Raw genomic sequence first — 25,122 nt, 5'->3', positions numbered from 1 at the left:
CTGCAAGCTCGTAGAGGTCAACGAGTTTTGGGTATCAATTTCTTCCGGTAAGGTTGGTTGTCTCATTATGAGCAACGTCTTTCATTCATCTAAAGGCATCTCCTTATAATTCTTTATGTGATTACCTCTCTCCCCCAATACCCTATCCAAAATCTTATATAATTCTCTTGCACGTTCCATGTATATGGCAAATGTTAGTTGGAATTTACAGCTTATTGTATGAAATGAGGTATGTTAAATTGGAAAATTCTATTATACATCAATGTATAATATATATTTCATATCCGACGGTTGATATTGATTTGAGAGTGAGATCAATAAAATAAAATCCATTGACAACCGTCAGATGTGGAATGACAGAAATACTAATACATTTATAGGTATAACTTAGGCATATGATCTTGTTTTGTCTTTGCCAAGGGCCCAATTGGTATGACTTGTTAACTAAGAGGTTAGCACTTTTGAATATTTTTTTTTCTAAATAAAAGCACTTGTTGAATTATGAGGACCTTTCTTTTTTCTCTTAGATATAAGGACTTGCACTGATCATTGATGATATATAATATTGATACATCAACTTGGAGTACATCAAAAAGTTATAAGTACCGGAAAGTCAAAAATAACAATCCATAATCTGAGAAAAAAGTATGATTACAAAAGCGCAAATACGCCGCATGCGACTATCACCAAATACATACTTGTAACTATAAAATGGAAAAATAGAAAAAATGTCTTCACTTCTTCTCAAACGGAAGACGGCATTGTTTAGATAAAACCGTGTGGGACAAAACTCCAAAACTGAGGAAGAGACTAATACTGTAGTTATTGTATTTGGTAAAAAAAAAAAAACCGTTAAAAAACAATTTATGAATCTACAAACATGATAAACTGATAAGTCATAGTAAAAACAAGAGAACGAAATTGCAAATTTTAAAAGAAGGGAGAAATAGAAGCAAAAAGGTTTTAAGGGCCATAATAGATAATGAATCTGTTCCACCCAACAATAAGATCAACTTTATCCACACTCGCTTTCTTGTGATGTTATTTTTTTATCGAATCCATTAGGATTTTATAAATAAACGAAAGTCTGTATAACCATTACATACTCCTCCGTTATTGTCGTGCATCATATAAGAGGTTTTGAGTTGAAACTCAAACTTAGTACATAACATTGGTATATTCTTTAAGAACTATCCCCGAATTGAACTAAAAAAATAAATAAAAAAGAAGTATATTATATGATTTATAGAAGCACAACAATAGGCTAAACTGTGTTCGGCCCTCAAGCGAACCTTCAAACCACCAACATTGGGTCCAGCAACCCAATATCACCCACCTGCAGTTTAAAAGAGACCGAAGGCCCAATCAAAACCAACCAGGCCCAAACCCTGGGCCGGGTAGACCTAGGTCGAAGCATCCTTGCATAGCAAAGGCCGACATTATATGAGGTATCCTTTTTTTTTTTTCACTCATCAAGGGAATATTTGGCTTGTGATGCTAATTTAATCAACTAACACTTAGTTTATTAAATAAGGTATTTAGTTTTAGTAAGTTTAATCACAACAATTTCCTCCAATAAGTCCAACACTTGGTATGAACTTGCCTTCTAAAAGGAGACCATCATCACAAGCTTGATGAACAATGCGTTTTTTTTTTCTTTAAGGAAAAACATGAATAATTGCTTATTTCTCGAAGAATGTAGTATGTAGATTTATTAGCTAAAGTGTGGGATAAAGGTAAGGTTAATTTTGAAGAGCGAGAAAACTTTCAAAGTTATGTTTGTGTTAGGTCCAGCGGCGCATCTATGTAATGACGTCATCAAACGGGAAAGAAAATTGAGCCTCATGTTTGGCTATTTGTAGGTTTGCTGAAGTGGTTACGGTGTACGGTAAAAATGTGACCATTATAGGCGCCTCACGACAGCTATGGGTAGAGGCCAAAAGAGCGGTGCATCGGTGGTCTACTCATATGGTGGCTAGTGGTAGTGATGGGGCGTTAAGATCATCTAAATAGATGCCAACATTTGGAAAAGTGCTGGACTGTGTTCTTATTGTTGCGTTCGACAGTGTCTTCTCCGATCTAGTTAAAGGCAACTTGTCTCTCACGGGCGGGGAGGGTGGAGGTGTAGAGCCTCAGTTGACGGGTCAAGATAGAGGCAGTGGGGCTATTGTAAATGCACCAAAAAAATTTGTCATATTGAAAATATGTGATAGCGGGTGTATATGCAATGCCCATGTTGACATGTATCGATGCTATGAATAAATTCATAATTTTTTTTTAAAAATGAAACAAAAGATTGACAAATTAACTTGTTTGATTAAAGACTTACCTCCATTCTCATTAGTTAAGTGATTGCAGTCCATCATAAGAACCAAGATCCCTTCTATGACGAAAAACACTAGTTTAGGCTGTAAGAGTTAGTGTTGGTAGACTTTGGTGTTGACAATAAAATACTACATGGTGGAGGCTATGTCGGTGTCATGATATTACGAGGCCCCTTTAGCAACTCCTGTTTGGGCTATAGTAGCTGTTGGGCTTAAGAATATTTGAAAACCAATCAACTCGAGAGATCCGAGGTATCTGGAGCAACAAAACCTTAAAAACCAAAATCTTTCATGCTCCATCTAGTGCGTCTTTAGGATGTCGTTGTTGGAGGGGCGAATTGGTCTTGTGAGACTGTCGTGATAGACAATGGTTTTTGAGACAGGGTAGGAGGATGGACCAGAATGCATGAGTAATGGTTCTAGAAGATATGAAATTGGTGGTGAGGCGTTCTTGTGTGTTTGATTGGCCCGACAAAGGATTTTAGCAAGGGTAATGCAGCTGTGAGGTTCTAGTGTATGTGAAACGATGGAAATCTAGCTTGCTACATAGTTAATTGGAATGTCATTGTTTGTTTTCCTTTTTTTTTTGGGGTTGAGACAATGAGTTTCGGCCGTCAATGCGAAATTTAGGCTAGAATACCGATCTAACACCTTAGAGTTTGATAGTGGAAGACCAACCCTTTATTCGAAATCTTCACAGTAGAAGTGCGTGGAGCTCACGCGCCGCTCAAACCGGCGCGCGTGGCTTGCTCACCACCGCCCAAAACCCTTTCTTTCCTTCTCCCCCTCCCTTCCACGGCCAAATGCCGCCTCTAGCCCTTCTCACTCTCCCTCACGCGCCGCCTAAAGCGGCGATACGTACCCCTCCACCTCCTCCTCCGATTCTCCACAAATCTTCACAAATTTCATGCAATCACTCATATCTTTTAATTTAAAGCATTTATGTACCTATGTGGAGCCCTAGAACGGCCGGAGGAGCTCAAGATGCCGGCGGGGTCGGATTTTCGGGGAGGATATGCTACGGCTCGAATCGAGTCCCAAATCAATCGCAGAAGGCGTCGGAGGGTGAGGAGTGGTGGAGAGGGACGATCGCCGGAGGCGGAGTTTGGACGGCGACGGAATCGTAGGAGTCTAGGGTTGTCACGCGAGCTTCACAGCGGCGAGGGGAGACGTGTTGAGCTCGAGGGTCGCTGATGTGGACCGTGCGAAGCTTTTGCAGCAGACGGTGAGGGCCACGGAGGCCGGAGCCGTGGAGATCGCCGGAGGCGATGGAGAGAGAGAGGAGGGGGGAGAGAGGAGGGGGGGCTGCAGGGAATGAGAGAGAGAGAGAGAGAGAAGGGGGAAAGGGTTTATGTTTTAGGAAACCCTAATTCCCTAAAAGTTTCTTTTATACTTTTTCCAAAATTGGAAACCAACTTCCGTCACTAATAACTTTCACATACGACGTCCGATTAGAACGCGTGACGTGTCCACGAAATCGTATCGACGAGCTCTACAACTTTCGTGAAGAAAATTTTCAGAAAAAACGACGGAGTAAAAGTCGACTCCCGCATCGCGGAAACGTAACGTTTTTCCCATTTAAATTTCTGAAGACGGTTATGTTTCCGATTTGACATCGTCGTGAAGCGAAAAATGCGATTTATTAAATTTTCCGAGTTTAATCAATTCTAAGAATTCATACAAATTGAATCCGTGAAATCAGGATATTACATTCTACCCCCTTAAAGGAATTTTGTCCCGAAATTCAAGTACTGTTCTCAACGAACAACTGCGGATATCTTGTCTTCATATCCGAATCTGGTTCCTAAGAGGTATCACTCTCATCATAGTGGATCCACAACACTTTAACTAACTCTACTTCTTTCCTTCGGAGTTTCTTTGTGGATCTATCCAAAATACGAATCGGCTCAATAACAAATGTGGCATTCTCCCTCACCTCTATGAAGCTATGATCAATCACATGTAACTCATCGGGTACATACCTCCTCAACATGGAAATGTGGATGACGTTGTGAATGCCAGACAAGCTAGTAGGAAAGGCTAGTCGATAGGCCAATTCTCCTAGATTATCAAGAATCTCAAAGGGCCCAACATACCTTGGAGCTAACTTTCCTTTCTTGCCAAATCTCAGTACACCCCTCATAGGTGAGACTTTTAGGAACACGTGATTGCCGATCTCGAATTCGACATGTCTCCTCTTTAAGTCTGCATAGCTCTTATGTCCACTCTGTGCCGTTCGGATCCTATCTCGAATGATCGAGATCTTCTCCGTGGTTTTCTGAACCACCTCTGGGCCCATTAGTGCTTCATGACCAATTCTGCCCAACAGATAGATGATCCACATGGTCTACCATAAAAAGCCTCATAAGGAGCCTTGCCGATGCTAGAATGAAAACTGTTGTTGTAGGCAAACTCAATCAACCTCAAGTGATCCTCCCAACTTCCTTTAAAATCAAGCATATAAGCTCTCAACTTATCCTCCATCACCTGATTCACCATTTCTGTTTGTCCATCAGTTTGAGGATGAAAAGCAGTACTCATATCCAAGGTAGTACTCATAGCCTTATGCAAACCACTCCAGATCTTCGACGTTAAACGTGCATCTCGGTCAGAAAAAATAGAAACCAGAGCTCCATGAAGTCTCACTATCTCATCCACATATAGTTTCCCTAGCACATCCACGGAGTACTTCATTGACACTGGAAGAAAATATGCTGACTTTGTCAATCGATCGATAATCACCCATATCGCATCGTGACCTTTCTTGTACATAGGCAGTCCAGTCACAAAGATAGCTGTTCCCACTTCCAAAGAGGAATAGTCAATGGCTTCAACATGCCAGCAGGTCGTTGATGTTTTGCCTTCACTTGCTGACACGTAAGACACTTTGATACAAATTCAGCCACGTCTTTCTTCATCTCGTTCCACCAGAATTGCATGCATAGGTCCTTGTACATCTTGGTTTTCCCTGGATGTACTGTATAACGAGATCGGTGTGTTGTGCGAAGGACCTTCTCCTTGAGATCAGTACAATCTGGGACGCACAATCTTGTCCCAAACCTCAACCCTCCATCAGGTCCAACTCTCCACTCGAATGGACATTCATCAAGCGTATCTATTACGAGGTCTGCCAATTTAGCTTGTGAGAATCTATCTTGTGCCTGACCCTGAATGATCATTGAGATTAATGTAGGTTGCACAAAGACACTACCAAGAAAGACCCTTGGTTCTCTTCCCGATAGTACCAAGTCAAATTCAGATGCAGTTTCTAGCATAATCCACTCTTGAACCATAAGAGAAGCTACCATACCCCTTGGTTTCCTGCTCAAGGCATCGACCACCACATTTGCTTTCCCAGGGTGATACTCCAAGGTGAAGTCATAATCCTTAAGGAGTTCCATCCATCTCTTCTGCCTCATATTCAATTCCTTTTATGAGAACTGATACTTCAAACTCTTATGATCAGAAAATAATTGAAATTTCTCACCATACAAGTAATGTCTCCGAATCTTTAAGGCAAAGACAACTGCAGCGAGCTCTAGATCATGAGTGGGGTAGTTCTTGTCATGGACCTTTAGTTATCTAGAGCCATACGCAACCACTCCTCCATGCTGCATCAACACACAACCTAAGCCTTGGAGCGAAGCATCACTATAAATGACATAGCCGCCCCCACTAGTGGGAATTGTCAACACAAGAGCCGTGGTCAAGCTAGTCTTTAGTTTGTTGAAGGCCTCTTCGTATGTTTCTGTCCACAAATAGAACGTCCTTTTTGGTCAACTTGGTCAATGATGATGCAATACTAGAATACCCTTCAATGAACCTCCGGTAGTAACCTGCCAAACCAAGGAAACTATGAATCTCGGTAGAGTTCTTTGGACGACTCCAACTCTTCACTGCTTCCACTTTTGACAGGTCTACTAATACCCCATCCTTTGAGACTACATGACCAAGGAACTTGACTTCTCCCTTCCAAAACTCACACTTTTCGAGTTTGGCGTACAATCTTTCTTCCTTTAGGGTTTGTAACACCGTTCTCAGATGCACCACATGCTCTTCTTGAGACTTGGAGTATATCAAAATGTTATCCACAAACACCACAACAAACTCATCCAAGTACGGGCTAAAGATTTGGTTCATCAAACTCATAAAGACAGCCGGTGCATTTGTCAGACCAAAAGGCATGACCACAAACTCATAGTGTGCATACCGGGTCCTGAAAGCTGTCTTCGATATATATTATTCCTTGACCCTGAGTTGATGGTAACCGGATCTCAAATCAATCTTAGAGAATACAGTACCCTCTCTAAGCTGATCAAACAAGTCATCAATCCTAGGTAATGGATACATATTCTTGATGGTCACCTTATTCAGTTCCATGTAGTCCACACATAACCGCAGAGGTCCATATTTCTTTTTAACGAACAGCACCGGTGCACCCCAAAGTGAGACGCTAGGTCTAATGAACCCTTGGTCCAATAGTTCATCTATCTGCACTTTCAACTCTTTAAGTTTGTTTTGTCTCATTCTATAAGGCGCCTTTGACACTGGTGCCGCATCGGGTACCACGTCTACGTAGAAATCCACAACTCTCCGAAGAGGTAACCCTGGTATCTCTTGGAACACCTCACTATACTCAGATACTACCACAATATCTGCAATAGTTACTTTTTGTTCTACAGATTCCACACGTGCCAAAACTCCTGCTCTCATGGCATTATCTTACTTGAGGCAACGATAACGAAAAACTGGTTCTTCGGGACTATGGAAGAACACTACCATGTCAAAGCAATCGATCAATGCGTGTTGTGGTCTCAACCAATAAATTCCTAGAATCACATCATATGTGTGGTCCAGAATCACTATCAGAGCAGATAAATCTCTACCTCTGATCACAATAGGACAAACCTTGCAGATTGTCTCCAGTTTGAGCGACACTCCAAGAGGTGAAGTGACACATAGAGAGTTTTTAAGAGGTGTAGGAATCAATCCTAACATCTCCACTACCGAACTAGCAATAAAAGAATGCGATGCTCCTGTATCAAACAGTATTCTAGCAATGAAGTCAAAAATAAATAAAGTACCTTCCACTCTTGTATCTCGCTGACCCACTGCAAACACTCTAGCTTGGCCCGCTGGTAACTGTCTCTACTGATGTTCATGTCTACCCTGCGGAGGTCGGGTGCAGTCTCTAGCCATATGTCCCACTTGCCCACACTTAAAGCAACATGTTCTCTTTGATTTCAGACAAGTTGTAGCGTAGTACCCAATTTCATTGCAAATGAAACACCTTACTGATGCTAACTGTCTAACAGGTGCAGTCCTAGCAGATGGCGATGCAGCCTTAACTGGAGTCTGGTAGTAGGTTCTCGGCCTCTTCCAAGATCCCCCTTTTGGTCATGCAGTCCCGCTGCCTGAACTAATTACATTCTCTTTTCCTCGAGTATCCTTATTCTCTACATCTCCTCCGCGAGTCTTATTTGCCTGTTCCAAATTTAGGGCACTCTTATACATCAACTCCTTAGTAGACAGACATAGTGCTGATATGTTGGTCTTGTACTCTTGCTTAAGTCCCCGTAGAAATTTTTGGGCTAAGGAGGTTGCACCCATTGGCCTGACAAACTAATACAACTGTGCAAAACATGACTCATACTCCATGACGGTCATATCTCCCTGTACCAAATCAAGGAACTCCAGTTCTAATTCCTCCTGCAATGTAGCTGGAAAGTATTTTTCCCGAAAGAGTGCCACAAAACCATCCCATGTCAGAGCGGACACATCCACAGTCCGCCTCGTGCGCTTCCACCAATCCATAGTATCATCTTTTAAGAAGAATGTGGTTATCATCCTCTTCTCTATCTCATAGCACACCATTATCTCAAAGTAGGTTTCCATACTCTTAATCCAATGATCCGCTACCATATGATCCAGGCCCCCATGATATGATGGTGCTGACAGATTACTGATGTCCTTGATCAGTTTTAGCACTCGACACTCGTCTCTATTGACTGTTGTAGAACGATAATCTGAAAACAAATAAGAATACAGACACGTGTACAAATAAAAATGTGATTTATCTATAATCAAGCGCGGGGTTACAATCTTTGTGAACTCCTCTGATTCTATCTCCGTATATGACTTGACTCAAGGGTGACGTGCACTTGATCTTGAGAATTTGAGTTTGATTTGGATTTGGATTTGATGAAGAACGAGCGATTTGGCCGCTTGATGATTCTTCGTGGACTTGAGTTTGGATTTGGATTTGATAAAGAACAAGCGATTTGGCCGCTTGATGATTCTTCGTGGACTTGAGTTTGGATTTGATGAAGAACAATCGACTTGATAGCTTGATGATTCTTCGTGGACTTGAGTTTGGATTTGATGAAGAACGATCAACTTGACAACTTGATGATTCTTCGTGGACTTGGGAGACTTCGGGATTTGTCGAGAGTGATCATGCTCAAGTGATTTTCTCTCTTCCTCTCCCCCTCTTCATGTTGAAAGGGGTATTATAGTGTCAAAGTTTCTATTTTGTAGAATATTTTAATGACACTAAATTAATAAATTTCTTTAATTGTATAATTAAATCAATATGTATTTTCTGATTAATTTAAAATTAGTTATTCTCATAACTAAATTAAACAGAAAATAATTGACTTAATTATAACCGTTAAGGAATTTATTAATTTAATCAAATGCCCGATTACCATTTCGAATCGTCAATGACATTCAATTTTCCGATTTAAGTCGGAATCACGTAGCTTCGATTACGATCATCCGTTTATGTGTTGACACGAGTTTTATTCGGATCCGCACCGACTTTGTTGACTTTTGGGCCACGTGTGCAATTTTGTCGGGCTTTTGATCGGTTTAATCATTTAATGAAGATGATTTACTTCATTAAATTTCATGTGTCTACAACTGTCTCGGGGTTAACTTGTTCATCATGTGGCGCTACCTCCTCATAGAGATTCTCTACATTGTGGACTCGGCCTCTAGCCCTAGCTCGGCCTCGGCCTCTTGTCCGCCCTTGGCCTTGTGCACGGCCCTTCTCCAAATTCATCACTTTGAAACATTTAAACAATCAGTCAATACATGCGAAATCTTGAACCCAAATAAAATAGATCCGACATATATTAACTTAAGATATTCAGAAAGAAGGTAAATCTTCGAAGTATTGTCACAATACTTTTACTTAGAGGACCAAACCTTAAGGTGTGGCTCCTAACACTCTTGCGTACCCAGTGACATATCAATACCAAAGAGCATGTGATGGGGGTTCGCTGCAGTCGGGCTATCACTCCTGGATGATATTGATAGATCGCCAAATACACAACCTACGCTCTGATACCAACTGTCACGACCCCGAAATTTAGAGTGTTAAACTCAAAATAGAAGCCGTGAAAAACTCTAAAACAATCTCAATAAATCGAAATCATCTTATAGTCACAGCGTATCGTTACTGAGATCAAAGTACATCTCAGTCGAATTGAATTATTACGAAAGCAATTTATAATTCAAGCATATATCAAATGGAAATGTAAAATCCTCTCAATCATCACCACAAAATAGAAATAAAGAAACTTCGAAATCTTCAGAGTAACCCTCCAATACTGCTAATCCACACATGCATAACTATTCCTTATACCATCGAATAGGTGCACTGAGATTGTAAACACAAACTCGGTAAGCTTTTGCAGCTCGTATGAGTAAAACAACAATATATCACGCATAGTAATATAAGAGAGAAAAATAATGAAAACATTTAATTATAAATGTACTCATGAATCAAAGGACGACCCATCTGGTTGTCCAATAATATCTGAAAATATAAGTGCTCATGAGAAATCGGGCAACCCATATGTTTACCCAAATACATTTATAATACGGATACTCATGAGACCCATGTACTCATCTGTTACCCCTCATGCAGTACGCCGTCAGACATTGGGCAACCCATCTGTCACCCGGTATCCAAAAATATGGGTACTCATAAGTAAGTAACTCATCTGTTACGCCTCATGCAGTATACCGTCATTGGACTGTAGTGTTGATTTCCAAAATAGGAATTGAAGCAAACTACCAAATCACATATGCCGATATACAATGTGGAAATTGGACCGAATGAATTACACGTGCAGACCTAAAAAATTGGTTGCACGTGAGGGGAAGTGTTGAAGAGGGGAGATCCCACATTTGAAATGTGACAAATAATATACAATTTATAAGTAGATGAATAATACCTAATTGTACTGAGACATTTTGAGATTAAAACTCAACACCTTAAAGGTGGTTAAGTTGGGACAATATCGATACATTTGTGATCCACGGGCCACGATGCTCCCTATGCAACAGTAGTGCTCATTATTAGGTAGAGGCTCTCCTGGGCAGGCCCTCTCATCTTCTTTTGATTCTATTACCTTTGGATTAATTGGTGCTAGCAGTGGAGTCTCTGGGAACTAGGATGCGCTAGTGGGTGGCTTCGTAGCCATTAAAGATATGAGCTACAATTGCACATCCATCAGAACCACATTTTCTTCTTCAAGTTACTATATATATATAAGAATTAAAAAAAAGGAATTTAGGGCTAGTTTGGTATTGTGGCGACTTTAAAAAAATCTGCTTCTACTGTACTGTGATTTTGTGAAAAAAAAAAAAATCAAATGTGAATTAAAATAGGTTTGTATTTGGTAAATATTATTTTTACAAGTGCTGTTGATAAATAAATTATTTAGTAAATTCTAAACGAAACTGCTGTAGATATGGTCAATGAAAAAAAATGACATGATTTTGTTTTAATATATTGAGAATGATTATAGATAAGGGTTTTATTTGAGAATTCACTTAAAAATATTAACATTTATTGAGTTTTGAGTAAAAACAATTTATAAAAGTAACATTTTGGTTATTTCTAAAAGTTGTTGTGGGTGACCTATAAATTTTAAAAGTTGAGTTTTCTAAAGTTACCAAATACAATAAATTATAAAAGTTGACTTAGAAGCTTTTTTTTTTGTATCAAATTTTGTATACATACAAAGTTACAAGATAGATATGGTGAAATGGAGTCTATCCTAGCAGGACAGTAAAAAGATAAAAATTGAAAATTAATATATTAGTCATATTTTATCCGTGAACTTGTATAAATAGATCCAAAAGAGAAAGATAAGTAAATGAATTACTACTTAGTAAAGATTGTTGCTGTATACTTGCAATTAAAAGTGTCAAGGTTTCCACTCATTTAATATCATTACATTGGTTGTCATTTGTTTCTAGGACTTATTACTGGCAATTTCTGATACATGTTGTTTAAGTTTACTAATTGTGTTTCTCTCCAGCTAAATACATTATTGAGCATCCACATTTGTATCTGTAACTAATATTGCAACAGTAAACAGTTAGAAAATCAGTCATAGACTATGAGATGAAGCAGTACTAGATTAAAAATATGGCTTTGATGTAAATTAGCTTACCATCTACTTAAAATGCTTTCTTCATTAATTTTAATTTCTCAAATTGAAATCTTCAAAATTCAATTGTCATCCATACATATGGATTTGAATTTTCGGGATTTCAACTACTAAAATTTGGAAATTTATTAGGTTTGAAAATCAAATCCAAATTAATCCAAATATGTGTTTCAAATGGAGTCTTATATCATTTTGATGTGTAACGACATCTTGTGTACAAAAACTTGATTTGTTCAATTTCATTTTGTTGGTGGCTGACTCCCAATAGATTAGTATTTTGTGCTAGAAAGTTTTTTGAGATATCTTTGATCGATCCAAAAAATGGATATCAAAAAGAAAAAAACTACTATATCATTTTAGTTACTACTATAGTAAGATGTATGTTTCTTTTTGTTCTTTTGAAACTGTTCTCAGTAATAATAAATAATTATATATTACGAAAGTAGCAAATCAATACATCTCATGTTTTTAGTAATTATTAAGACTCTTTTTTAAAAATGGGGTTGATACGGTTGTCCCGAAGTCTTTATTAATAAAACTGTCGAATTAGAAATCTATACTCCTAATTACCTCCACCACCAAGTAGTAACTTCAGCCCGCAAAGGATGACGGCCTGGATCCCAAACCTAGATCCACGACCCGCATCCAATTGGCCCTCGAATCGGACCCGCAACGCTATTGTCCAAGGCAACACACCGCCGCCACGCTGCTCCTCCACTTGCTTACCATGAGACTAGAACCACAACACAAGTCGAGTAAGAGATCTCCCCGGCTCCTTGCCGCTGCCATCCATTGGGTTTTGATCTAGAGAAAGGGCTCTGTTGTGTTCCCCGTCGAGATGACGAAGATGCCAGAGTGGTTAGGTCACCAGCGTCTGCCACGGCGCCACCCCCTAACCCTAGCAGGTTTCATTTTCAAATGAACATGGAAAACGTTGCCATTTAAATTGACAACTGGAAATGACGTATAAAGTTTGGGCCATAGAAATGATTTGCAGGCCCAATTTCCATCATTACAAAAAAAAGCCCACTACGTGCACTTTCCTCAACTCTCCTCCCAGCTTAGAACACCGTCATTCCTCTGTCAAAATCCCTCAGAACCAGAACCATGGCTGTCCCTGCCCCCACATGGACGGCGGCGATCTTCCTCATCTTCACTACCCTTCGATTCATCGAATGCGGCGACAACAACCGCGTCTACTCGCCGTGCACCGACACCAAGGTCGCCAGGTCCGATGGCTTCAGCTTCGGCATCGCCTTCGCTTCCCGCGACGTCTTTCTCCGTAACGGCGCCAACTCCACCTCGCAGTTGTCTCCTTGCGACACCAGGCTCTCGCTCTCCAACTCCAATTCTCAGATCGCCGTTTTCCGGCCCAAGGTCGACGAGATCTCCCTCCTCTCCGTCAACTCCTCCTCCTTCGCTCCGGTCCGTTCTCCCTCTCCTCCGTTTCATTTCGCTTTGGTGCTTCTTTGATTTTGTGGATTGCTTCAGGTTTTGATTTTGATTAGTGAACTACTCATTGCAATATGTTACGACTTGGTTTTGAATGTTGAGCAAGATTTAGACTTGGGTTTACTTAAGTTGTTAGTTAAGCTTGTGAAGATTTTAGTGGAATGTGAGAGCGCTTATGAATTCAACCGATTAAATGTGGTTTTCGGGTTTTGAATTTGCAGGATAATTATGGTGGATATATGGTGGCTTTTGCTGGGCATAAATACGCTGCAAGGTCTACGGCGGCCTTCGTTGCAAATTCTACTTACACTGTCACCAGCTTTACGCTGGTAAGTAAGGACATTGCAATTGGAATTGGTGTTTGGTTTTGTTAGTGTGTCGTTTGGGGTTTAGATTGGTGAAGAAAGTGTGTCTTTTGGTATATGCAGGTGCTTGAGTTCACCAAGGGCAGGCTGCAGAACCTGTATTGGAAAAGGGATGGGTGCGCCAAATGTTCAGGGAGCTCCAGCTTTGTTTGCCTCAACAATCAGGACTGTGCAATCAAGACTAACAGCTGTAAGAGCCATGGGGGCACTGTGGATTGCAGTCTCGGGATCCAGTTGGCGTTTTCTGGGACGGATAAGCACCTCTCAGTTCTGAACTCATGGTATGAAGTACAGAACCTTGGTCAGTACTCCCTTTATGGTCTCTATTCTAATCTGAAGGATTCTCTCACTAGTCAGTATAACAAGTTTTTCTGATGTAGAACTGTTTTTGGTCAGATTCTTGTAATTTTTTCACTACCCACTCGCTAGGTTTGATCGTTCACTTATTTGTTTTTGATTTGTATGCTGTTGTAAAGTAAATCAAGTTTGAGGATCACTGTGATTAGAGGGAAGAGAAATGATTTCGGTACTTGTTTGTGAAACTCTTGACTTTTTCTTTGTGGTTCAATATCGATTACCCCTGTACACATGTATGCATTTCTTAGCATTTCAGAGTTGAGAGATTTTTAGAATTATTTGGGACCAAAAACAAGTCAATTACGCAGTGCTAATCTTTCAGTGTTGCAGTCATTATGGGTGTTGGGTTCTGCTGAAATTCTAGTGAGATCGAAATGTTGGATTGTTTGTTTGACAAAGACGATGATCCAAATATATTCTCATGGTCTTTCATTTCTCATCAAAGTTTTACTGCATCTACCCATAACTTAGGAAGAAACGAATTTCCTGTTGTGCATAGGAATATGCTATCTCACAGGCCCTCACATATGGCACGACAAGTAATATATGTGTACACCTTAGCATAGCTAAGTGGACTCCGGAGCATCCTACAGAATGAATTGGCCATGTTTCAAATGAACCCTGACATTTTTAACACTGGCAGCCCCCTTTGGAGTTTGCGGTCACCTGAATTTTCGTAGTTAAAGGTATTCTGGTTGTGCTAAGTAACAATTACTCTCAAATTGGATAAATAGCCGACAATGAGTGTGGTTGGGGTTTGTTCGATCACAACTGTCAGCTCTGTCCCTTGGAACTAGTAGGTTTCTGGTTAGCTTAGGAGCTGATGTATAAATAAATGATTCAAAAGGTTGAAGATTGGAGAAGAAGTGAAGAACAAAGTAGGTTGCTGGTAATGGTTTCAGCTAGCTAATGCATGCCTTTATATAATAACCTGATTGTTAATTTAGTTCACCACTCGGTGAAGTGCATGATCAACCTATCTCTTCCGGTTATGGTCAGCCTTGCCTTCGGCGTGGAAGCTTTTCAACTCAATTCTTACAAGTTGATTTATCTGCTAGTATTCTAAATTACTAATTATTGACAATCTTGGCCCTATTTTAAATTATGCTACAATTGTGCCATTCACTCTCTTTCTTGTCTTCCTCTTAATTGATAGAGCGAAGCATGCAGAGAAAGTCGAAAATCACAGAGACAGAGAGTGATAAGGTATCGACAGAGAAACTGTCAATCTCAATGACATTGGTTTTTAGAGGCGATTGACTTGAACTCTTTGTAAGTCAATTCTGGGGATCTTCAATATTGGCATGGATCTTTGTACTGTACCGTCTGTACGTTGTTTGGTTGTGATGGTTCGTCGTAAGCCAATATTGAACTGATGTGTCTATGTTGCAATATAAGCATTATTCAGTGATTATATGATGAAAGTGAGTGATGCTTTAGTATCTTTTTCCCTGTCTTCTAGACCATTTACTTGCCTTATTTGTTCAGCTGCCTCGTCTTTTTAATACCCAGACTACCAAAAATTGTGGCCTTGTGGGTCTCAGCAAACCCAATCTCAGTTGACAAGATGAAATTTTTCCCCCTGCATGTCCATTATAATCACCCCATAGAATATTTGTGTTCTTATAAATAAATAAATGGACCCAAATTTATAGGATGATATTCCATCAACATCTTTAAAGCATACAAATCAGTTTTTAATCAAGCTAAGTTACATTTATCTCTTAAAAACTTAGACTCATGCATCTATGAATGTATGTATACGAGTAAAGAAGAAAAGGAAAAAGCAAACCGTATGTGTCGATCTATACTATATATGTCTATAACATACACACTCATGGAGCAGTACCTTGAAGCTTGAGCTCTAACTCGATTTGGGGGTTGGTGCAGGTATTTCAGCATTTCGCTGCAGAGGTGATATTAGATCTGATAGGATGACTTGAAGTGACGAAACTCTTTCTTTCAGTTGAGCATTCTCTTGAAGAATCTGTTGATTTCCCTCCAACAGTTGGATGAGCTTCTCGGAGAGCTGACGATTTGTCATGTGGAGTTGGTCCACCTGATACTGCAGCTCTTCGATCTGCTTCTTCTTCCGCATTCGTGACCTTCGTGCAGATTCCCTGTTAGAAATCATTCTCTTGATCCTTTTCTCATAGGTAAGGCCTTGCTCTCCACCAGCAGTTGCTTCATCAAAAACAGTCTCATTGTTGAGAGAAGAGGCGTTTGATGAAAAATCATGGATATGAGACAAGGAGAAAATCCGAGTAGGGTAGAATGGTACGGAATCTGGATTCTGTGTAGGGTTTTGAGCGGATAGTAGTGAATGGTTCTCTACAACTTCAACTGCCTGCATATTTTGGGGACTTGAGTAAAGAAGGGATTGTTTGGTACTGGAGAGAAGTTGAGATGGAGGAACATTATTAGGTAAGTAGTGGTGTCCCTTTGATTCATTTGTATCCATGAATGAACTTTGAGGGGTTTTAGGGAAAGAACCAGACTGATTTCAAATGTTTAGAAGAAGATATCAACTATATACCTACATTTCTTGGCCTTCACGGTACTGAGAGAGTTTAACGATGATTGTGATTTATTGATGCAGGGACGTAAGCAATCGGTTTTTTTGTTTCTACAAGATCGTCAACAATATCTCAAGGCAATACTTGAAAACATGTTCTTTTTAGGATATTACGTGCAGTCGTGAAATGACTTGTGTGTAGGTGATAGTATTCATTGTCATTCTGGGGATGGCTTATTTAGATTACTTAATTCAAACGTCTCTAGTAGTGGTGCTTAACATACAATCTAGGATTTTCTATAAATGTAAGGAAAGGAATTTATGGAGAATTTGATAAGTCTTAATTTGAGATTACTGAAAGGCTTAATAGGTACCTGGTGTGTTAGATGTTCATACCTATGTGAAAATATGAATACAGTATTGAGGCATTGAGCTTAGAATTAGTAAGTCTTCTTTTAGTGAAGGTGAGAACTGAGAAAACAGGTTAGAATTATATAAAGTCAAAGTTTGATCCGTTTTCCATGTATACAAAAGATAGCAAGTCTAGAACTTTTTGAGATAAATGAAATTGTTCCTCTCTTTTTCATGAACCTAGCACGAGTGCATGTTGTCATTAAGAAGATACAAACAGAAATTTTGCAGAAAAAACGAAAGAGAATTGGGAAAAGAAAACCTAAATCATGGGCACCATCTTGTTCATTTTGCCAATTAAAATTGTAACTAGTTTGTTGGGGACTTTATAATTACTCTTCAGAACTTGTCCAATGTTTTGACCAACATTAAACAATTAGTACCAACCGGTCTGCTTTTATGGTTTTTACTAAATTTGCTCCAAAGAAGGAAGATAGCTATATGAGCCCCCAGATATATTCAGAAGGGAATTAGTATGCAATTACTGGATAGTTCAGAACTTCAGATAACTAGGTTCTCCATTAAAGTTTAAATTTAGTGGAACATAAAGTATAACTTGCAAGGTGAAAAGTGTATTTTACTTTAATTGCATGATCATATTTATGAAACATTTCTGAAAATCTCATTGACAATATTGACACAGATCGATAAGGAAACATTTCCTCTGGTATGAGAAATATGCTAGCTCTTTGTTTGAAGTGTGAATGAAACATTAATGAAGACTTGCTGTAAAATTTCGATGGAAGCCGAGTGGTTAATTATGATAATGATTATTATCAACTTAATCTTTGCCAGGTGAACTGTGTCAAACAATATATTGCTGTATGAAGTCATTTGATGAGAATTTGGGCATATAGGAATTCAAACTCACTACCCTAAAAACACACATGCATACAAAACACATGAGTTTGCATTCCAATATGCATGCCCAAATTCTCTTTAAAAAGTCTTGTTTATTCCTTTTATATTCATTGCTCAATGTTTAGATTTATCATTCTTGGGTTTCCATCGTTTTCACATTATGCTTATTGCTTTGTTCAACAAGCAGTTCATAATTTGGGCTACCGCTGATCGATGACGAACAGTTTAGACAAACACATAGTTTGTATTCTCAAGAGGCTGCGGGTACATAGGTACTAGGTACGTACCATTCTATATGCAGCCTGTGGGATCAGCTGATTGATAATACTTCGGTTACGAACCATATTGTTTGACAGTAAGCAATTCCAATGACTCTTAAATAAGTTGATTGAAAAGTAAGAAATAGGTTGGTACTGAAATTGGTTCTAGGCATCGATCAGTAGTTCAATACTGTTCCAAAAGTAATGGACTAATGGTGTTTTTATTTTTGTACATGAATTTGTGTTTCAGACATCTGAATCTCTAGTACGTTATTATATCAATTCCCTCGAATAGCTCACAAACTGCTTTCCATCCCTAGAAAAGAATTGATCGAAGGAATAAGCGTTCTATAATAATTGAATGGGTGCATATGCTTCTGTATATCTGGTACCATGACAAGAAATACTGTAACTATAAGTGATGTTTGAGAGAAGACAGCGGAATGATGGATGATAACATTAATAGTTTTCTTTTCTTGGCATAGTTAAGATGATGAGTTATTTCATAAATGAAAAAAAAAATCAGAAATTTCTGTCTAGCTGATGAATATTGTAACGACCCTAAAATTTCGAGCTTAAAAACTCAATATCTTAAAATCGTTAAACACAAAATAACCTCAATGAAATCGAAATCATTTTAATGTCGCAGCGGATCACATCTGAGTTTAAAATATAACTCAGTCAAGCCGATTATTACAAACCCAAATGATAATTCAACATATAACAAATGGAATTGTATAATCCTCACGACAACCTCACAAATAAAATCACATCAAATCACACACACAATCCACGCTGGAACCTCACCACGACTGGATGCGATCGACTTCGAGACTTCGGAGTCGTCACTCAATCACCACTACTCAGCACCTGCGGAAGTATCCCCTACACCATTGAAATTGGTGCACCGGGATTGCAACACAAACCCGGTAAGCTTTACAGCTCGTATGAGTAAAATATTAAAATAACTCTCGTCTCATAAAAGACACAACTCCACATCAACACAGTATAATAAAAATCATGAGAAAACGAGCAACCCATCTGGTTACTCTAATACTTTCACAAAATGGTAACTAATGAGCGCTGGTACACATCTGTTACCCCTCACTTAGTATACCGCTGATGTTGGGTAACCACCCGCCACCCAACATCCAAAACAAGCTGAGTACCCATGAGCAGATAACCACCCGTTACCTCCATGCAGTACTATGGCAGACAGACTAGAGCTCTAACTGTATCGTAACTTTCGCCCGGCCAAAGGCTAGGTTCCGACTTGCCTCACATGTACAATAATCTCACATCATATTGTACCACACATCACGTCCGAAGACAAATCACAATATTTCACATTTTCCGTGATAAAATCACGTACAATAATCACACATCATATTGTACGTTTTAAAACTTTCACGATATATCCACAATAAAAATCATAACAGTATATTATATAGCAAACTATATATATTCGTATTTATTTACCATTTATACAATATATACATAGTCCACTATATCCTATACATGTCATATTTCATAAACACCTGAAAAATTACGTACAATAATCTCACATGCACATTTACTCTGTCACCGAAATGACTATTTTTAATGAATTAATAACAGTATGTAATTTAATGAACTATATATATATATGTACATATTACCATTATACTATATATATGTAGTCCACTAAATTATATACGTGTTATAATTCATTTGATAAACACACTTGCAAAATGTTGAATCCCCACGAGGGTAGATTCGTAAATTTAGTGAGATTTTACTCACCTTATCGACTCAAGCGTAAATCCTCAATTCCCGATAATAATTCCTTTCCTCGATTAATGATCACCTTAAAAGAATAAGAAAAGAATTTAGAATCGTTTCGTAAACCTTTAAATGCCGTAACAGTATTAATTGGTTACTGTTCAGCAATTTTCGGTTTTACGAAATTACTGTTCACGGTTCACTATTCACGGTTACTGTGCAATACTCAATTAATACGTATTTTTGTACGTATAAATACTATATACGTATTTCTGTACGTATAAATACTATATACGTATTTCTGTACGTATAAATACTATATACGTATTTCTGTACGTATAAATATTAATACGTATTTTTGTACGTATAAATATTAATACGTATTTCTGTACGTATACGTACGATTTAAATGTAAATACAACTCAGTAAATAAAATTTACTAAATTACCCTTTTACAAATTACTTTTTACATTTACTGAAAGTAATTTATAATTACATTTATCGAAGGTAAAATTTAATTACATTTACCGTAGTAAATAAAAATTACATTTACATTTACCATACACAGTAAATTACCAAAATACCCCTATCGGAAAACATTTTCACACCGCCGCAAGTGGCGGCGCGTGTGGCACACGCGCCACCTCCGGCGGGCCGCGCGTGGGGCCCACGCGCCGAGGCTAACCACGGCGCGTATCACGCCACCGCCGCCTCCAAAACCACCCTCTCTTCCTCCTCTACTTCCCCACGGTCTCCGACCACCCATAGCTTGCCCCCTACTCCCTCACGCGCCGCCTCTAGGCGGCGGTATCCCTCTCCTCCTTCTACCTCCGATTCACAACAAAAACCTCCCAAAATCAACACAACAACATCACATAATCATTCCTAGCATCTATCTCACCTCAATCGATGGTGGGAAGCTCGGCTCGAGCTCGGTGGTGGCGAGGTGGATCGGCGCTGCGGCTTGCAGCGACTGTGGCGACGTCGGGGGTCCTCACGGGGGCGAAGCAAGCGTTGGCAGGCTGGAGGGTGACTGCCTAGGTCCCTGCGACGTCGATAGGCGGGGCGGTGCAGGCCACGGGGAGCTGAATGCCGGAGATCGGGGAGAGAGTGAAGGTCGGGGAGAGAGAGAGAAAGGAGAAGAGGGAGAGAGAGAAAGGAGAAGAGGGAGGCGGGCTGAAGAGGGGGTTTCCAATTATGGGAACCCTAGCTCTAAATCATTCCTTATATACCCCCTCCCAAAATCGGAAACTAACTTCCGTCGTTAATAACTTTTACGTACGTCGTCCGATTCGAACGCGTCACATATCCACGAACTCGTATCGACGAGCTCTACAACTTCCGTGAAGAAAGTTTTCACAACCGAGCGACGAAATAAAAGTCGATAAATTCGTTCGGAAACGTAACGTTTTCTTATTAAACGTTCTCGGAACGTTTGCAAGCAATCATATTCGGTTTAAAATCAAACTTCACAACTTAATAGAGTTTAATTCAATTCAAATAATGTGTGAAAACGAGGGTTATTACAATCTACCCCCCTTAAAGGAATTTCGTCCCGAAATTCAAGCTCACTCAACAAACAACTGTGGATATCTGGTCATCATGTCTGACTCTAGTTCCCAAGATGCATCACCCTCATCATGGTGACTCCACAACACTTTGACTAGCCCAACTTCTCTCCTCCGAAGCTTCTTTGTGGATCTATCCAGGATACGAACCGGTTCGACCACAAATGTAGCATTTTCCTTCACCTCAATGGTGCTATGATCAATCACATGTGACTCATCTGGTACATACTTCCTCAACATGGAAATGTGGAAGACATTGTGAACACCCGACATACTAGTAGGCAAGTCTAGTCGATAAGCTAGTTCGCCCACCTTCTCAAGTATCTCAAAGGGCCCAACGTACCTCGGTGCCAACTTTCCTTTCTTGCCGAATCTCACTACACCTCTCATAGGCGAAACTTTCAAGAACACATGATCACCGACCTCAAATTCCACATGTCTCCTCTTCAAGTCTGCATAGCTCTTCTGTCTACTCTGAGCGGTCCGGATTCTATCTCGAATGATCGAGATCTTCTCCGTGGTTTCCTGAACCACCTCTGGACCCATCAGTGCCTCATCACCAACTTCGGCCCAACAGATCGGAGATCGACATGGTCTACCATAAAGTGCCTCATAAGGTGCCATGCCGATGCTAGAATGGTAGCTGTTGTTGTAGGCAAACTCAATCAATCTCAAATGATCTTCCCAGCTACCCCTGAAATCCAACACACATGCTCTCAACATGTCTTCCATCACCTGATTCACCCTCTCTGTCTGTCCATCCGTCTGAGGGTGAAAAGCTGTACTCATATCCAAGGTAGTGCCCATCGCCTTCTGCAAACCACCCCAGAACTTCGAAGTGAAACGTGCATCTCTATCGGAAACAATAGAAACTGGAGCACCATGAAGTCTCACTACCTCATCCACATACAGTTTCCCAAGCACGTCCACTGAGTACTTCATCGACACTGGGAGAAAATGAGCCGACTTCGTCAACCGATCGACAATCACCCATATGGCATCGTGACCCTTCTTCGATCTAGGCAACCCGGTCACAAAATCCATAGATATCTGTTCCCACTTCCAAAGAGGAATAGTCAGTGGTTTCAACATGCCAGCTGGTCGTTGATGTTCTGCTTTCACTTGCTGACATGTAAGGCACTTCGATACAAACTCTGCTACATCTTTCTTCATACCGTTCCACCAGAATTGTCTGCATAGGTCCTTGTACATCTTGGTGTTCCCTGGATGGACGGTATAGCGTGAACGATGTGCCGTACGAAGAACCTCTTCCCGGAGATCACCACAATCTGGGACACACAATCTTGCCCCAAACCTCAACCCTCCATCGGGTCCAACTCTCCACTCAGAAGGACACCCATCAAGCGTATCAACTACAAGATCTGCCAACTTAGCTCGTGAGAGTCTATCCTGCGCCTGACCCTGTATGATCCTCGTGATCAATGTGGGTTGCACTGTGACACTACCAAGAAAAACCCTCGGTTCTCCTCCCGATGGCACCAAATCAAACTCTGATGCAGCTTCTAGCATGAACCATTCCTGGACCATAAGTGAAGCTACCACGCCTCTCGGTTTTCTGCTCAAGGCATCGGCCACCACATTTGCCTTCCCCGGGTGGTACTCTAATGTGAAGTCATAGTCCTTGAGGAGTTCCATCCACCTCCTCTGCCTCATATTCAGCTCCTTCTGTGAGAACAAGTACTTCAAACTCTTATGATCTGAAAAGAGTTGAAATTTCTCACCATACAAGTAATGTCTCCAAATCTTCAGGGCAAATACAACTGCCGCAAGCTCTAGGTCGTGTGTCGGATAATTCTTCTCATGAATCTTCAACTGTCTCGAGCCATATGCAACGACTCCTCCATGCTGCATCAACACACAACCCAAACCTTGGAGCGAAGCATCACTGTAAATGACATAGCCACCACCACTAGAGGGAATCGTCAACACTGGAGCTGTGGTCAGTCTAGTCTTTAGTTTGCTGAATGCTTCCTCACATGCATCCGTCCACACGAACGGAGTATCTTTCTTGGTCAACTTGGTCAATGAAGATGCGATACTAGAAAACCCCTCGATAAACCTCCTGTAGTAACCTGCCAAACCGAGGAAACTACGTATCTCTGTAGGGTTCTTTGGACGACTCCAATTCTTCACTGCCTCTACCTTTGCCGGGTCCACTAATACTCCATCTTTTGAGACAACATGACCAAGGAATTTGACCTCTTCTTTCCAGAACTCACACTTCTCTAGCTTGGCATACAGTCTCGCCTCCTTCAAGGTCTGCAACACTGTTCTCAGGTGCACCACATGTTCTTCTTGTGTCTTGGAGTATATCAGAATGTCATCCACAAACACCACTACAAACTCATCCAAGTATGGACTAAATACTTGGTTCATCAAACTCATGAAGACAGCTGGTGCATTCGTTAGACCAAATGGCATGACGACAAACTCATAATGTCCATACCGGGTCCTGAAGGCTGTCTTCGATATATCTTCTTCCCTCACTCTGAGTTGATGATAACCAGATCTCAAATCAATCTTAGAGAACACTGTGGCACCCTTGAGCTGATCGAACAAGTCATCAATCCTAGGTAAGGGATACCTATTCTTGATGGTCACCTTGTTCAGTTCTCTGTAGTCCACACATAACCGCAGAGAACCATCTTTCTTCTTCACAAACAAAACAGGTGCTCCCCAAGGTGAAACGCTAGGTCTAATGAACCCTTGGTCTAATAGCTCATCGATCTGCACCTTCAACTCCTTAAGTTCATTCTGCCCCATTCTATATGGCGCCTTTGACACAGGTGTTGTACCGGGTACTACATCAATGCAGAAATCTACCACTCTTCGAGGAGGTAGCCCCGGTATCTCTTGGAACACTTCACCAAACTCAGATACTACCACAATGTCTGCGATAGATACTTTCTGATCCACTGACTCCACGTGTGCCAAAACTCCTGATCTCATGGCGTTGTCGGACTTGAGGCAACGATAACGAAACACTGGCTCTCCAGGTCTATGAAAGGACACTACCATGTCAAAACAATCAATCACAGCATGCTGTGGTCTCAACCAATCAATCCCCAAGATCACATCATAAGTGTGGTCCGGAATCACAATCAACGAAGCAGAGAACTCTCTACTTCCAATCAATATAGGACAAGCTTTGCAGATTGTCTCTAACTCAAGTGACACTCCAAGGGGTGAAGTGACACATAAGGCGTCCCCGAGAGGTGTAGGAATCAATCCTAGCATCTCCACTACTGAACTAGCAATGAATGAATGCGATGCTCCCGTATCAAACAACACTCTAGCAAGGTAGTCAAAGAGTGATAATGTACCTTCCACTCCTGTGTCTCGCTGACCCACTGCGAACACTCTAGCTTGGCCTGCTGGTAGCTGTCTCTGCGGCCGTTCCTGTCTACCCGGAAGTGGTCGGGTACAATCTCGAGCTATGTGCCCCACCTGCCCGCACCGGTGGCACCCTCCTCTCCTCGGTTTCGGACATGCTGAGGCGTAATGTCCCATCTCATTGCAGCCATAACACCTCACTGCTGCTAATGGTCTGACTGGTGCTGCCCTGATAGCTAGGGGTGGTGCCCTTATCGGGGCCTGATAGTGGGGTCTTGGCCTCTTCCATGACCTATCCTTCGGTCCTGAGTGCTCGCTGCCTGTATAGACTGCCTTGCCTTTCCCCTTCGCATCTCTGTTCCCCACATCACCTGCTCGGGTCTTCTCTGCTTGCTCCAAACTCATAGCACTCTCAAATATCTGCTCC

General features: G+C 40.6%; 2 protein-coding genes across 2 annotated transcripts; one reads left to right on the top strand and one right to left on the bottom strand.

Moving 5' to 3' along the window:
- The first annotated feature begins 12,812 nt into the window (after positions 1-12,812).
- LOC126800190 (uncharacterized) lies at positions 12,813-14,199 on the top strand. Its single transcript, XM_050527504.1, has 3 exons — positions 12,813-13,216; positions 13,465-13,572; positions 13,672-14,199. Exons 1-3 carry the CDS (start codon positions 12,899-12,901, stop codon positions 13,981-13,983), a joined length of 738 nt encoding a protein of 245 aa, XP_050383461.1. The 5' UTR covers positions 12,813-12,898; the 3' UTR covers positions 13,984-14,199.
- Positions 14,200-15,829: 1,630 nt separating this feature from the next.
- On the bottom strand, positions 15,830-16,426 carry LOC126796909 (basic leucine zipper 43-like). The gene has a single exon (XM_050523621.1). The coding sequence runs from the start codon at positions 16,424-16,426 to the stop codon at positions 15,830-15,832; it is 597 nt and encodes a 198-aa protein (XP_050379578.1).
- Positions 16,427-25,122: the final 8,696 nt, after the last annotated feature.

The sequence above is a fragment of the Argentina anserina genome, chromosome 6 (genome assembly GCF_933775445.1).
Source record: "Argentina anserina chromosome 6, drPotAnse1.1, whole genome shotgun sequence".
NCBI classification, from domain to species: domain Eukaryota; kingdom Viridiplantae; phylum Streptophyta; class Magnoliopsida; order Rosales; family Rosaceae; genus Argentina; species Argentina anserina.
This window is presented reverse-complemented; position numbering and strand designations above follow the sequence as displayed.